Here is a 16,707-nt window from a genome sequence, read left to right as displayed (position 1 = left end):
GAAATAATATAAACACTTGTACAATTCAATAGTGCTTTTATCGTATAATGATGCTCTATAAATGTATTATAGCTTACGAAATAGAAGATAACGATTCATTAGTCATATTAGCACATAAATGACGTACAATAAAATACGATGGAAGACAAATAAATTGGTACTATGAACGTAACGTTCAGGTATTATGAAGGAGTAAGTATCAAATAAAATAATCATTTTAAAAATATTTTATCGACTTTTGCTAAATAGTAAGATGCGAGTTAAAATATGCGATATCTTATATATATATATATATATATATATATATATATATATATATATATATATATATATATGTATGTATGTATGTATGCATATATATGACATCTGATTTATCACTTTTCCTAGGAACTCTATATACGATATTGACACTTCTCTTTATCATTCTTTCAATAGAAAGTAAAAACGAAGACAAGGTACACCTTAATTTAATTCTAACTCCATTTTCTTTAATCATACACAAAATATAATTACGGTGTTCGATGCACAGCATCATAATATATCTACGATCCTACGTACTAAAAATATTCTTTTTTATATTATTCTTATTATTATTATATCTATTGTCCTGCAATTTTATCTTTTTCTGTCAATCCATCTAGAAAAATATATATGTATATATATATATATATGTATTTTTTTTTTTTTTATATATATATATACATCTTGCTGAAAAAAATATTCATCTACGAATTCAGGGATCAACGTTTCTTACTTTCTACTTATTGTTAGATTATATTCAATAAAAATATTTGGTCGTGACGCAAATCTCATTATCGTTATGATATTTAATATTCAATTAAAGTCGAGGACGACGATTGCGAGTACGCTTTCCGATGAACGATAGATCGTATTAAATAAAACACGTATGCAACAGTATGGAAAGGTCACCGTCGTTTAAGCCTCAAAAAAATAATATCTCCCGACGTCCAATTTACGGACTACATTTGTACTTTCGTTATGTATTTTAGAATTTAGCGTTCTGTCTTCTAAGATCGTTGGGTATTATCGTTGTGAGAAAGGCTCCAATGGCTAGGGCGATGCATAAAACTATATTTGCCCATAAATCGCCCACTAGTTTGATCAGATAACCATAGAGGATCGTGAAGACTATACCTAATACCTAAAAGAATTATTTCTTCGTTATTTACATCGATCAAATTGATTCGACATCGACCTAATTGGCATCACCGACGGACAAGCAAAAACCTATCGAAGAATTTATTAAAAAAAGAAGAAGAAAGAAGTCATAAGATACAATAAAATCATTGTATACCTGTGTAGTGGCGTTGAGCAATCCTGCGGATGTTCCTTCTGGTTCTGGATAGGTTAATTCAGCAGCGAGCTCGAAACCTACCGGTAAATAACCGGTCATGAAAAATCTGCACAAATAAATCATCATTTGGGTCTTTTACTCGATGGTATTTTTATTTGGAAGAGAACTATCGTCGTTAAATTCTTAGCATACCCAAGTAAAGCGGATGTAATGTAAACGACGTATATCCGACCGATGTCCAGAGTAAACGTGAAAACGATCATACCCAGGAAGGAGAAGAAATAAATTCCAAGAGTCGTCTCTCTGCGAATATGCGAATCGTCGTTGACGATTTAGTATCTTTCTTTTGTTATATATGAGACAAACAATACGTAATATCTATACACACTTGAACTTATGCGTTTTATCTAACGCGATACCGCAGATTACCGAACCCAACATTCCGGCGCATACGATGGTCAAGCCGATTCTACCAGCATCTGTTTCGTGTCCCTGAGGCAAATAAAGGATCATTACGAATGGATTCGCATAGATGGATTCGTTGCATAGCTATCGGACTTACCGGGAAATATTCTAAAATGATTTGATTGAGAAGCGTACTGATCGCGTAGAATATCCCGACGTTTATACCATAGCTCAATAAAAGCAACAGGTATCCCACATTGGTGAAGAGCCTCTTGATGGATTGTATAAAATCTTCTGGCGTATCGTTCTCTCTTTGTACGGCTTGCGCCGGACTGGGAGGAAGGGGTGGTTGCGCTTTAAAGACTAGAAGAAAATACGCATTAAATAATAAATATTTTCATCGGAAGATTTCGTAATCGAATCAATTCTAAAATTACTCACAGAGAAATATTAATACCAATATGATCGACGTGAGGGCTGCAACGATGTAGAACATGATTTGAAGGCCATGCGCGACTACGGCAATATCATCGCTGTTTGGTACTAAGATCGGTGGAAATAGAAAACCTATGGCTATACCCAACTGCGAACATAAGAACGATCATAGCAATAAACAGGATACATTAATTGAATAGGAATTTAATTGTAAGGATTACTTTACGTTGTTTTTTATGTAACAACGTTAAAATATCCCCTAAAATGAATTACAAGTTGTTAGCACGAGATTTAAATTGTCAAATGATTATGTGGGAAAGCTAGCCGAACTCTGCACCCACGATTCATTGCACAGAGGGGCTCGGACCCTAGCCTCGAATTATAATACGCACAGACGACATCATTTTCGCACACGAATATACGTACGCACTTGCGAAGTGCAATCGAGTTTGTTCAAAGTATATGTGGATGATGCGAAAGCGCTTCATTATTACGATGAGCCGCGGAATTGCGTGCGGCCACTGGCATCAATTAATTACGATCAAATCCGTTTGATCGTTCAACGAGCGCCGCTCGAAACTTCAAAGTACCAACGTATTTCTACTTGACCCCATTGACATTTTTCGTACTTACGGGAAATGTCAAAGAAAAGAAAAGTTCTCTTCTCGCTTGGGACTTGAATTATATATACGTATCTGCTATCAAGAAAATTTTAATTAACGTTATCCTTACGTATTTAGAATCTATGTAAAGTTAGGACATTCTTTCTGGTTTAAACGATTAACGCGACCCGTCTGACTTCTCGTAACCTTTAATCGGTTCCGGTCTCTGAATTACTGTCATGATGGGCTGAAAAGAATAATGATCGCGTCCCTTTCTTGAAATAATGATAATAGTCGAATAGTAGATGTTTCAAGGACCAATCTGTCCTCGTGATTTAACGTGGTATTATCTTCGTCTAATATACTTGTGATATCGTCACATAAATTATTCACGACTCTCGAGTAAACTAGTATTTCCGTCTGTTGGTAATGAAAACGGACAAATAGACGTAAATGTCTAGAAACTACAACGTGGATATTTGAGATTGGATATTGATTATATCGAAGAAATCCAGATAATATTACTAGTTAAATTCATACGATGCATTATTATTCTATTAGATCGATGAATTCTTTTTTACTGATATCTATGTGTTAAATTCAAAATCAAATAATTTAAATTTTTTCTTTCGCGTAACATCGAGTCCAGAATATCATCTTGATCTATCTAAGATTTCAATCGCTACATCGTATTTCGTAAAATCAATCGAGAGTGGAAAAATTTACGATTGATATTAAATCTTTCCTATACTTTGTGCTATCGCTAAGCTTACGTACTACGTTGATCCATCGGATTCCATATAGGTTTCTACTATTATCGTTCCCGACATGCATACTTTCGTAGATATAAAAATAAACGATACGATAAAACGAGCTTTATATGAAAACAAATATTTATTCCTAATATCTTGGTTTAGTGCAAATCGAAAAAAGTAAACAATTATGTCATATTTTGATAATTTTAAATCTCGACTGACTTGAAAGAAAAAAATAAAGTCAAATAAACCGTGTCAAATATACCTGATTTCCAAAAACGCCGATGCTACAGGCGCTACTAACTTGGTCGGGACCGAACCAAACAGCTGCTAATCGAGCAGGAACGGATAGAACGAAAGTTTGGCTAACGGCGACCAACGTGTGACCAATAAAGGTAAGCCAAAATAGATCTGGTGAAACACTAAAAACTTTTATCCATGCACCGAGCGCCGTTCCGACTGCTCCAACTATAACGGCAAATCGGAGTCCCTGTCAAAGAAGATTTAATAAAAATTTACAAAAATTATTAAATGGGAAGGTTCGATTAAGCGCTAACGTATTTATCACGCCGGGCGTTCATCGTATTATAGAACGAGGTCAATTACATTTTCCGAATAGCTGTTTCTCAAACTTTAAAAATATTACCATTCGAATCGGACGTGAATGGTTTTACAAATAAAAAGAAAATAAAAAAGAGAAAAAAAAAAAGAAAGAAAGAAAGAAAAAAGAAATTAATCGAGCAACAATAATAAAGTCTAAAAGCTTATTTATCTTTTGATAAGTCCTATTAAAGAAGTCTGCTTAATTAGCCTTGGATTTAATAAAATCATGCTCGTCAGTTTCGTTTATTCTTATAAAATACTGTGATATTAGGACTAACCAAACTTACACAGAGTATCATCGAGTATTTCGCCCATCGACGAACTTAATTCGAGTGGAACTTTCTTTTTCTTTTCTTTTCTTTTTTTTTTTTTTTTTTTTTTTGTTAATTATTTTTAAATAACGATCGATAAAAAATGCCGTACTTACGAATCTATCGAGAAGATAACTAGCTGGAAATATGAATGGAATGTACGTTATCATATATATCATGCTCGTCATATCCACTAGAAAACTTGAAACTTTGTAATATCGTTCGACTATGTTCGCGATAATACTGTATTGAATCCATTGCATTGCGTTGCTGGCACTATATATTACGAAGATCATCAATATCAGCCATCTTCTCGCGAAGATTTTTGTTTCTATAGTCTGAAAGAATAAAAGATACGAATTAACATATATATATATATATATATATAAAGTTCACTTTTATTTCCAAATGACATGGACATTTTCATTTAGACGAGTGAATACGTGATAATTTCAGGCTGTTCATAAAGTAAAAAATTGCGATATGAATGAACGATGCGAATAAGCTTCTTTTTTGGTTCTGTTCTTAAAGAAGTATGCGACGAGAAACGCATCAGGAACATATTGCTTCAAAGTCAATAAGTTTACCTCTCTATATCAATGAAATATGATAGCCTTGAGAGAAATGTTTGCGATAAAGTTCGAAACGTATTATAAATATTGTAAGCTTTCCCTATAAGACACGAGGTAGGAAAAAAAGAAAAAGAAAAAGAAAAAGAAAAAGAGAAAGAAGAATAGTTCAAAAGAAAACGTAATTGTCGAATCTTATATCATGCATCGACGATCGTTAATTTATCCTCGTGTAGTGCATTTTCACCTGCGTTGGATGTACGCCACCCTCGATGGCTTTAACGTAATCCGGTGACATTTTTGGCATTACAATCAATCTTTGTATTCGATTTGCCGTCCGAAATCAAGAGAAATCGTGAATAACTGTAAATCAATCGATTCGTTTTCCCAGTCTTCTTTAATTTCCACTCGTAAATCCTAAAATATGAAATATTCCTTTCTGAAAAAGAAAGATATCTCGACGAAGATTGCCGTAGAGGAAAATAAGATATGGACATTCAATAAAATATTTTCGAAAACTCGTTAGCGCGAATATTTAATTAATGCCGAATAACTTTTCGAGTCATTGTTGTTAAGCACGATCGATAATTTCTTTTAATTCGACGTTCTACCAGAAAAAGTTATTATTTTTAGAAGGAACACCGATGAAATTAGCATAAATAAGCTATGTCTTGAAGGTTCAAGAACGAAGCTCAAAGAATGAATACGCGAGAAAACACTCGAGTATTCTAAAAGAAGTAGACTAATTGCGCGATGCCATTATATATACGAATTTGCGCCCAATTATACGTAAGAGATTGGAAAATCGATCATTAAGTATTTGTTAGTATTTCATTAAAAAGCAGATATAGATATTATAAAGATCTAGTTGAGAACAAAGCGACGATATTAGAGCGATTACATCTCTCAATTAATGCTTTCTTTTTTCACGATATCTAATATCACTTCTTCCCGATTAAATGTTTACTCATCTATAATACTTATACTTTGATCAAAATTGATTTCATTCGTGAACGGAACAATATCTCTAAATACGTATCAAACGCGAGTTGTCCCTCTGCAAATTTTAGATCGCCGTGAAAAAGTTCGGAAGGTCAAGGATTAAACGAAAATAATAATCGAAGACGGAGCGGCATCGATGACAATTAATAGTTCATGCGATTGTTCATTAATTATGCTTACCCCGTTCGATGATAAATAACTAACCGGCGATTTAACAGAGATACTCGATTTAGAGATCTCTCTTATTTATTTTCTTTCCTTCACGTTACGTCACGTTGATCGATTTCATTGATTCTTCGTTCCTTCGATCGTTCTAAGGAATCCTTATTATTTATTCTTATTATTTATCACTAAATCAATTCACGATTGATGCATTGATCAATTCACGATTGATCCAAAAAATCGAACTATCTTTTGGAATAGATCTCCGTTCTCATAAGTCACACGTGGCTAACGGCATCGCGTCCGCACAAACACAGGGGTTTTTTCTTTCTCTCATTCGTGTGCATTGCCGTGGAGAGAGTGAGAGAGGAGACTGGAAGGGGGAGACCACAGAGAGATCGACCAATGTCTTTCGACTTTGAACTTGCTCTTTGCTCTTTTTCGAAGCTTACGACTGGAGGATCGAAAAATGCGAAAATCTTTTCTTTTGAATTTCGCGCACCCTCTTTCTCGGCGAATAAGCGAATAAGCAAATTAAAGAGATATCAGGAAGAAACATTAATAAGATTAAAATTCCCAGATGTAACGTGGTTCACGGTGACGAGCTTTCCCTTTTAACCCGATGATATCGATCAGCCTCGTTGTTCGCGAAAATCGTGGAAAGCGGAGCAAGACGTGAGGGGGTTGTTTTGCCAGCTCTCTCTCTCTCTCTCTCTCTCTCTCTCTCTCTCTCTCTCTCCCTGTTTAGCACGGTCGAAATTCGATTCGTATGTTTCTCTTTCTCTATCGTTTCGGTATCTTATTCTTCGTTTCTTCGTTTGTCGAAGAGTATATCCTGATGAGGATTAATGAATAAGAAATTAAAAGGAAGAGATATGGAGCGAGCGAGCGAGCGAGCGAGAGAGAGAGAGAGAGAGAGAGAGAGAGAGAGAGAGAGAAAAGAAGATAGGAAAAGTGAAAGCACAGCCAAGAATAGGTGCGCGTCCACCAAAGATTAGACATAAACTAAATCAAAACGCTATACGAAGATTCGGCGCTACGAGTAGGAGACGCTTACGCTCGCGTGTTCACACGCCGACTCTTCTCCCTCACGATTCTGGACACGTAGTGTATGTCCATCGTGTGGTAGGACTACGTTGCACTTTCATCGTGCATGTGGTACGACACATAATCCACGTACATATATACGTACACAAGCTTCTCATTTCTCAGCGCACGCGCCTCGACTCTGCGCAGAAAGATTTCGCGCGCGACACCGATCGACGAGGACGGAGGGGATTCTGTGCATTGAAAGCAACATTAAAGATAAAGAAAATAAAAGAAGAAAGGGATAAGATGCAAATGATAACTACAAATGGAAGTACAGCGATTATATACATTAATTATATAATCGCTATACTTCCATTTATATAATATATATAATCATGATATATTAATATATATATCACGATTATATATATTAATTATAATTATAAAATTGCATTTGTAATACAACATTTTTTTCTATACACAAGATTGATATATCTTATCACGGCCATACCACCTATCGATTATCTTCGATATATCATCTTTTGATATCGCTTAATAAAATGCGTACGTGGAAAAAGACAAATGCAAATTTTTGGATCATCGATGGACACGCAATGAATCATTTATTTCATGAAATAATCAATTGGAACATGCTGATAAATATATGGTCGATTAAATATGTACTTACGTAATTATAAGATCAAGATTTTTACCAAAAATTCGTCGATTTATAATATTGAAAAGAATCTTATTTTTCATTAACAATTTTCATCGGCGATTTAAGATTATCGTTAAAAGGGATAAAAAGAATCTTTATACGACAGTCGATTATCCCATGTATCGCAGAGTACACAATATCACGTTTGGATCAGCCATTGAAACAATGCACATATACGTAAGAGATATGACATTTCAAAAGTGTTTATTCCGTCCTCGTTTATTCCATCTAGTTAGATTAAAATTTGTGCATGATGCGTGTACTACAATATTTACGTTTTTTTTTATTTTCCATAGAAATTCATCTCCATATTGCGTAACAAAATGTAATCTGGATAATTCATAATATAAACTTATCCTTTTGTTTCTATTTGAAATAATCGATCGATCGATCGACCGATCGTTGATCTTTTTTTTTGTAGAAAATTGCTATACTTGACCGGATATAACAATTTGGAGAAGACAAATATCGGATAATGAGTAATTCATATTGGATAGTGAGAACAAAATAGGCGCGTCGAATTTACTCATTTGATTATATCCTGACGCGGCTGTAAATTTGTATATATTTAATCGTCTCCTACACCTTCGAAATTTATGTCTACGAAAAGTAATTCTTGTTCTCGTGTTAAACGTGAAAGAACGATATGTTAAGGCAGCTATTTTGTTATTAAAGTTAAATAGATCGATTTACCTGACGATGTGATGGAAGATCGTGCGTGGAAGGAATGAGCTCAGTTCTCTGCTCGATACAATTCTGAATTTCATCCATCTTTTGTTCTACGTACGTAGGTACGTACTTACGTATGATAATTTTATTAGTACCGTCGAATCCTTCGATTGTACGACATCGAACGCTTCTTAATCGCCGTTTAACCTCGGATCTAAGGTCCTATATCGTGGCAATCAAATTATAAACGTTGTCGGACGTTTAATAAGTGTCTAAATAAATAAATCGTATTACGTCGATAAACGATGAGGAATCTCCAAAATTTAAAACCGACGTCCTCCTACGACTTTGCTATATGAGACGAAGTTAATCGACTGGCATCAGTATTTAAAGTTGTCGGTCACGTGAGACCATGATAATTATATAATAAATGTTTGCATTTGAGATAGTTTTTATTTTATTTATTTTTTCAATAATTTTAATCTATAAATACTATATATACCACGTTCCATTTTGGACGGTTGAAAAATAATATTAATAAATTGAACGATATTAAAAATCATAAAAACAATTTATCGAGGATTTTATCATTTTCACTTTATGTTAATGCACAAAGACGTAACGTTTCGTCTCCATTTTGCACGATAATGCATTTGGACGATTAGAACGTTTAAAACATTTTTCACACGTAAACGTATAAAGTACGGGCGCGATATTGGAAGACGAAGAAGATCGAAGATTCTTGATAGATCACTTTAATTATCGAATATATTTATTTACGAATAAAATATGTTTCGATTGAAGAATAAATAAATAAAACTATGAACGAGAGAAAAAGTGTTCGAAGACTTGTGTATTTACTGAGCAAACACCGAACAACCGTTCGAAGATACGTGTGTCACGATAATGGAAATAAAAAAGTTAATGCGAGCGCAACGTATCCAACTTGAAATATAAATCTAACTTGCGATGCGTTTGGAAAAGCTAATACATTATCGTCGAGACTAGTTACTCTTTGATTCATCATCTTCTATTTTAGATAAATACTTTGTACGATGTTGATCGTATAATGAATGCCGATGATTATTATTTATCCCAAACGCATCACATTATACTAAACGATTCAGTTTGATCAACCTACACAATTTCTTATATTGTCTCTAAGAGATAGACGGAGATAATAAGTATATTATTGTATATTAACGATATATTATTACGTTTGATTATTAAATCGTTTCCTATATAAGGACGAATGAAAACGTTAAATACGAATCTTTGTTTTCTTGGTATCGGTAAATGGGTATCTTCGTATGATAAGGTAGAGAAAGTGATTATCGACTTGATGACATATAAGAGGAACACCTTAATATTGGCAACTGGATATACGCGAGAGAACATTCATTATATATATATATATATATATTACGACGTATGCGATATCACGACAGTGAAAATAATTAACAATATATTTATACGACGAATGTCTTAACATTTGGTCCAATTTGATAATTTCTCTTTATTATTATTACATTTTTATAAAGCATTCTTATCATCTATTTAAATACTTGTGACGCAATCTCTCGTGTCGCCGTTATGATTATGTAAGTAACTTTTGTGTAAGCACAGAGCCTTACCATTCAGACTCGTATTGTTAACGCGCAATTGTTAATGTTCATGCAATAAGTAATTTATCCTTTTAAGAGATGACATACGTTTTTTTTTCTTGAATAGAATTGACTTAGAAAATTTAAGCGTACACAATGATATGCGTTTATGGCCACGATGCAGGGTGCATGTAAAATCCACGTACATATACATATACATATACATATACATATACATATACATACACATATATATATATATATACATATATATATCGAGACAAAATTGAGAGGTTTTATACACATCGTCGCACGAGAGAACAACTCTTCAGCTTCTCTCCAGTCGAATCTTATCGAGCGTTCCGTACGCATCACGAGCGTTTTAATGCTCGATACGCGTATAAGAAAATCATCATATACTTAAAGAAAAGTCCGTCAAAGTGAGGTATTCATTTCAAATCGATTTGCGATCTACCGAAGTGAGATTTCTATATAAATTTTTCTTTTTCTTGTTACGATCTACCAGAAAAATAATCTATGACCATGAATTTTGATAGAAAAGAAAATGAGCTTTGGACCATGATCGGAAGGCAATTGAATTTTTTATTCATAAACGGACCTTGACTTTCAAACGGTTTAATTTTGGCTCAATTAGAAAGTTTCGATTGTAAAAGATTGAGATATTTTATATTGAATGGTCAAGGTAAAAAGATGAAACGTTTTATGACGTAAGACACGGAGGAAATAAATAACTAAATCATTTAGAACGTTTAGAACGTGATAATAACCGTGCAACGTATTTACAAGAAGGAGAAGGTCGCGGCGCGTAATTTAAACTTTAGTGAAATCAATCGAATGGTTGTGAAGCTTTTTATCCAAAAGTGGAGCAATATAAAGATAACAGTTTACGGTACTTTCTACCGTGTACTTGTTATCTTCTACCAGATGTGATACTTTCGAAAGGAAGAATGAAAAATAAAAGATATTTATTAGCTTCTAGTTGAATAGTCGCTTGTTTTTCTATCGTTTTATTGGAAAACGATTTGTTGGAGAATACGAAAGTCGTTTGAATTAAAAGGAACCGATTTCGTCGAGAATGTAGGTTAGAAACGTTCGAGTATAAATTATAAATAATGAAAAGAGAATGCGCGAATCTTCTAGATGTTTGCGAATTTTGACTTTGAACGACAGATCTATCGGTTTATCGATATTATCGTTTACATCAGATAACTCGAATGAATCGTGAGCATCTCTCTCTCTCTCTCTCTCTCTCTCTCTCTCTCTCTCTTTCTCTCGCTCTCGCTCTTTCTCGCTCTCTATCGGATCGAGAAAAAGCGAAGAACCGACAGTCCGTAAAGATACGCGTTGCCGTGTACCACACATACAGCACTTGATATTCTCCTACTAGTTTGAAAGATCATTTGTTGCGATAGATCATAGATATAAATGTTTTTATTTTTCGATGAATTTAAATGATTCGCGAGGGAAGTAAGGGTCAATAAATGCGCGTATAGCGTTCTCTTGCTTCATAGGCTCGCCGAGCCTCAAGCGTCCATTAAATTCAATTACGCCAATCAAACAACGCGTATAATTATATTTACAATTATATTACGAGCATGATGATCGTGTCACCGAGCCTGAGCTTAATCGCAGCCGGAGTGGCTTCTGGGCTTTGCTTTATCCTCTTCAGTACCTTACGAAAAGGGTGAGTAAAGAAAAATATTTTATTTTCTTATAGTTTGAGTTACGGACCGAATTAGAAATTGACGATACATAGAGTCATTTTGTTCGACAAAATATATTACACAATATGCAATGTTAATGAGACAGGCATGTAGCGTGACCAAAGTAGGTCGATTATTTGAGGCACGTCGATCGTGACCCCGTTTAAAGCCAATTTCTATCGATACCATGTGTTTTCCCGCGAACGTATCGAGAGACTTTCCATTATTCAAGATAGATCAGTTTTATTTGGCTAATTTGACAAAATTATTAGCCACGAGTGCTATATAAGATAGATAATACGGCGATAGACGTTAATGATAAATGACTTTTTCGAATGTAATAAAACTCCAATTTCATATTCACAATTAAATTTAATCCTCGAGAATGCCACTCAACATCATTTCAATGTACGATTTCGATTTCTTTCGTACGTGAAAACGTTCGATCGGAATCGCTCGAAGAAGGTGAAATTATCTAAGGCAATCGCAAAGAAGATGACTCAAGGTTACCGTCGTGGTAAGTATTATATCGTAGAAATACGATAAGATTTTCTAAGCGCAAAATCTAATCGTTTCTATCTGTATAATTTTAGCAAATATGTCGTTTCGACATAGTTTCACATGCCGTGAAAGAGATTTTACACGTCATTACGAGTCCACGGTCAAAGTAGTCCGGGCAAAGGCCCCGCGAGAAGAATCTTTGGCCGTTATGACCCGCGAGCCAGGCCTGGATCTGTCTGTATATAATATGTATCTACGTATATGTATACGTATACGTACGTACACCTACATATAGAACGCAACTTTGGTATGCAGGACTTGTTTTTATTTACTCTCTCCCGTTCTGACCAGTCCGGCAAGTGTCGATCCACATTCTCTCTCTTTCTCTCTCTCTCTCTCTCTCTCTCTCTCTCTCTCTCTCCTCTTTCTCGTGCGCCAGAGTAAATTACATTTCGCCGATTTCCTCCGTGGTCCGAGCACGACGGAAATAAAAGCAAATATCGACCTAAAAAATGTTTCACTCGAGCACCAAGGGCGTGTGCCCTTCGTTTTCCTTTCCTCTGCTGCGACTTCTTACTTTTTTAACAACATTCACTTTTGATGCAATTATTCAACATAAATTATTTCACATGAATTTCGCCTTTGTTCATTTAAAAATATCTCACCTCTTTTCTCTTTGTTTCCAATTCCATCGTTGATTATCGCAGCTAGCCGATTAGTCGAAGATTACGATACAAAAATCGATCCGTTCTACGTTATCGGTTTTGCGTCACGGATCGAAACGTTAACAAGGTGTTTCGATCTATTCTCTTATCTCGATTATAAAAACTTATTTTTACTATTTGCAAAATGTTTTGTTCTTTATCGTTGTCACGTCTTCGAACAAGAATTTCGAGCCGGATGAACGTCGTTTTTCGTTTTCACAACATTACGCCAGTAAACGCGTATTACGACTGAAGTCTTGACTTAATCATAATAGGAAGAGGCTCGTTTGTGTGTTACACGTGAAAATCTTCGACCAAGGTCTTCGGTATAATTATTAGATATTATAAAAGGTTGAAGTCTTAATATCGTAGCGTTCATAATCGTAGCGTTAGGAAAATTAAGTTTTTCTTGTTTTCTTGTTCTTATACAAGTTTTCCGTTTAAATGAACGTGACAAGAAAATCGGTTAAAACATTCTTATCTTTTGATATTTTTCCGCTTCTTGATTGCTTTCCGCTATATCTTTTTTTGCTTTTCGAACGACTTGAAAGTTCTTTTCAACGAAAAATTTTTGCAAACGAGGAAAAAGGTTGAAAGATAATCGATGATTTTCTTGGATTAATTTTAGATTTGTTAACGGCGTTATTATACTCTGATAGAGCGTTAGTAACGAAGTAACGCAAACTGGGTTACAGAGCGATAATAATCGAGCGAGGAAGAGAGGAAAGAACGCGGAAACGGTACGTACGTAAATAATTCCTATTTTCTTCCTTTTTTTCTCTCCTTCTCTCTCTCTCTCTCTCTCTCTCTCTCTCTCTCTCTCGATCGCACGGCCTTACGGTTCTTTGGCTATTCATGCGTGTCATTCGCGCGACTCTGCGTGTCTACAAGCGTGGTAACTACGCATATGTGAGCGTGCGATGTTCCTGATAATTTGCATGGACTGTAGTATACGACTGTTATCCTATCGATAGGATAGAGCAATAATTTTTCATTATATTTTCCGTAAGGCTCGTAGGTACCTTTCGACGAACGAAAAACAAAATTGCTCGCTCTTCCACGGCAGGAAACGCGTCGAGCGTTAGTCATGCGTGCGTCGACCGACGGTTCAATAACTTTGATAAGAGAGCGAAAGACAGTAGAGGAAAGAGATATTCGGACGTGGGTAGGTGAAGGGGAAAGACATTAGGATGCGCAAGGTGGGTCGAGCCATAGAGACACCAAAGTCGTTAATGGTATAACATCGTTACACAATGGACGGTATATCAGACCATATTAAACAATGGCGTCGCTGACCCACCGTGTAGGGAGACCGGAAACGAGGAGGAACCGAACGGGGATTCGAACACAACGGCTGAACGGCTCTTTCATTGTTGAAATGTTAGTTTGTCCTGACGAGTAGTCAGTCAACCACCGCATTTCATAGTTCGTGCAACGTGCCGTGAGACTTCTCTTCATTCCTGTATATATATTTCAAATAAAACATCTATAGCGAATCGTCCACGTTCAAAAGTAGAAGCTTTTATTCTTTCTTTACAATTTCGCAACCGGACCGTTTCCGTGGTGAAAATGATCGTCACATCGATAGGAACTCCTTGAGATACGTCCAGAATAGATCGATACGTTTCTTCTTATTTCATTTTCTCTATCGTTTGTCATTGAATGAGAATACGTAGAAAAATTCTGATACGAGATTCTTCATGAGACCAGGAGAGACAAGGCGTTTGATCAAAATTTTTCTCTTACGTACCATTCTATGCAGAAAAAAGCAAGACAAACGGTAAGACTTTCATGTTTATTCGCATAATTCGTATAATTTTCTCTCTCTCTCTCTCTCTCTCTCTCTCTCTCTCTCTCTCTCTCTCTCTCTCTCTCTCTCTCTCTACCTCTCCCCCGATTCGTCGTCGATAACTTTATAATATTTTTCGGAAACCGTTATAACGAGGCCTTGAATATATCTAATTTTATTGCAAAATCATTACATGATCGAAATTGAAAAAAACCTGCAGGGGAAATATTCTTACGTAATTGGAAAGTTATAAGCTATGATATAACGTGTTGCGTTGTTCTTCTCATTCTCAATATGTTTATTTTGGAATATAGGATTTGTATTTAAATTAAAAAATAAATCGTACTTTCGCACGAACGAATGAGATCTTGAATTCGCTTAAGGAAGTAAATGTGGATTTCCTTCGAAAGAAGATGTTATGATTTCGATTGTTACGTCAACAATAAATTATAATTCACATAGTAAAACTGCTCTTACGTAATGTTGCGGTGTGTTGTAACCGCAAAAAAAAAAAAAAAAAAAAAAAAAAAGAAAAAAAAAGAAGCGAAGAAAGAAGATAAAAGTAAATAAAGAATATGCCCAAGTATAAGCGTGTCGGTATATTCGAAGACAATCGACTAAGACGATTGGTTCGACCGAAATCCAGTGAAAGTTAACATTAATCGTTCGCAAAGATTCTTAAACGTGTAGTATTATGTCGACGATCAGTAGTGTATCGAGTTGCACGAATGAGCTCCTACCGTCGAAAGAATTACGTGCATAGGCGAACCGCCGAACAGATCATTACGAGTTTCCCCGAGCAAAGGCACTGTCACTTTCAAACCGACGCTTCGCCACAAAGGACGGATATTCGCGTCGATCGTCGATCCGAGTCGAACGGCCAAGGATGTACGCGATCATATCCGAGACATCGTCATTTTTTAAGGAGAGAACAACGGGAAACCTATATTATTATTACTCCATTTCCCGTTTTCCAAGCGTGAACGATGGTAAACCTCTCGATGGCTCCGACGAGTAGTTATCATCGTTGTTTGCGATAAGATCATCGCAACGATCTTTGCTTTTTATTTCAATGTAATCGTGAACCCGAGGGATACGAACAAGAGGATACGAAAGAAATACCAAGTTTACTTTCCAGTTAAAATTTCGCGAGTGTTAAAATCTCACGAGAAGAAAGAAGAAAGGAGACAGAGGAGAATGAAGGAATTCCTTTGGACTCAAAGCGGAAGATTAGAAATAACATTTAACTCGAACGAAACTCTTGCTTGAAGTTTCTCGAGCGAAAGTTTCTTAGCTGGTTATCGTTCGTTAATATACCCATACCATTCCATTACGGTGGACGGTTTGTAAGTGTTACCATACAGTAAAATTTCCACGAGGCATCAACGTGTTTAAAAATCGACGAATGAAAGTTACGAAAATTACGAGAATCTTATCTTTTCTTCGATCCAAAGAAGAAGATTTCTCGTTAGAGGAGGAGTCGCGTTCGATCATCCGTAGCGAAAAAGAAATCATTGCGCCAAAAAGTGAAAGGACCGTTAAAGAGTGGGGGAAAAAAAAAACGTTTCTATATTAAACGACGACACTTCAACTCTTTACGTGGCTACTACAACGAACGATAATACCTATGAATTTTCAAGTGAACATACGAGAAGAAATTTTATTACGTTTGTACGATCGGTATTTTAGAAACGGCTAAGCGAAGAGGAAAAAATGTTACTGGTGCATAATATTCGGTGGAAGTTGTGCGATTGGAACGATATTTCTCTAACGAACATGTACGGCGTGTTTGCGTAAGCGATCGCCTACG

The 16,707-nt window shown here is 35.5% G+C and overlaps 2 protein-coding genes across 10 annotated transcripts in view; one reads left to right on the top strand and one right to left on the bottom strand.

Moving 5' to 3' along the window:
* Nucleotides 1–449: 449 nt before the first annotated feature.
* LOC124951900 (feline leukemia virus subgroup C receptor-related protein 2) lies at nucleotides 450–13,333 on the bottom strand. 4 transcript variants are annotated; one of them, XM_047500981.1, is made up of 11 exons: nucleotides 7,217–7,347; nucleotides 6,178–6,994; nucleotides 5,243–5,412; nucleotides 4,543–4,764; nucleotides 3,778–4,002; nucleotides 2,162–2,303; nucleotides 1,878–2,083; nucleotides 1,704–1,807; nucleotides 1,508–1,618; nucleotides 1,316–1,421; nucleotides 450–1,162 (listed from the first exon to the last, which is right to left on the bottom strand). In XM_047500981.1, exons 3-11 carry the CDS (start codon nucleotides 5,300–5,302, stop codon nucleotides 1,007–1,009), a joined length of 1,332 nt encoding a protein of 443 aa, XP_047356937.1. In that variant the 5' UTR covers nucleotides 5,303–5,412; nucleotides 6,178–6,994; nucleotides 7,217–7,347; the 3' UTR covers nucleotides 450–1,006. The 4 variants fall into 4 exon arrangements, with proteins under 4 accessions (XP_047356937.1, XP_047356936.1, XP_047356938.1 ...); XM_047500980.1 differs by lacking the exons at nucleotides 5,243–5,412; nucleotides 6,178–6,994; nucleotides 7,217–7,347 and adding exons at nucleotides 8,600–8,797; nucleotides 8,870–9,466; XM_047500982.1 differs by lacking the exons at nucleotides 5,243–5,412; nucleotides 6,178–6,994; nucleotides 7,217–7,347 and adding an exon at nucleotides 13,070–13,333.
* The window catches only part of LOC124951886 (myb-like protein X), a 28,417-nt gene continuing 22,284 nt past the window's right edge, over nucleotides 10,575–16,707 (top strand). For 2 of the 6 annotated variants that reach the window (XM_047500915.1, XM_047500913.1), the window contains exon 1: nucleotides 11,117–11,884. In XM_047500915.1, coding sequence (XP_047356871.1) covers nucleotides 11,796–11,884 — 89 coding nt within the window. In that variant the 5' untranslated portion in view covers nucleotides 11,117–11,795. Of the gene's footprint in view, nucleotides 10,625–10,775; nucleotides 11,885–14,125; nucleotides 14,889–16,707 lie in introns of those variants that run through there. The other 4 variants (XR_007101742.1, XR_007101744.1, XM_047500912.1 and 1 more) reach the window with 4 other exon arrangements.

The sequence above is a fragment of the Vespa velutina genome, chromosome 9, assembly GCF_912470025.1.
Source record: "Vespa velutina chromosome 9, iVesVel2.1, whole genome shotgun sequence".
Classification (NCBI taxonomy): Eukaryota; Metazoa; Arthropoda; class Insecta; order Hymenoptera; family Vespidae; genus Vespa; species Vespa velutina.
This window is presented reverse-complemented; position numbering and strand designations above follow the sequence as displayed.

Coding starts and splice junctions, on each gene's coding strand:
- LOC124951900 (XM_047500980.1), bottom strand. CDS start 8,677: ATGGATGAAATTCAGAATTGTATCGAGCAGAGAACTGAGCTCATTCCT. Junction 4,765..8,599: donor ATCTTCCATCACATCGTCAG/GTAAATCGATCT, acceptor TTATTCTTTCAG/ACTATAGAAACAAAAATCTT. Junction 1,619..1,703: donor GATAAAACGCATAAGTTCAA/GTGTGTATAGAT, acceptor GCATATTCGCAG/AGAGACGACTCTTGGAATTT.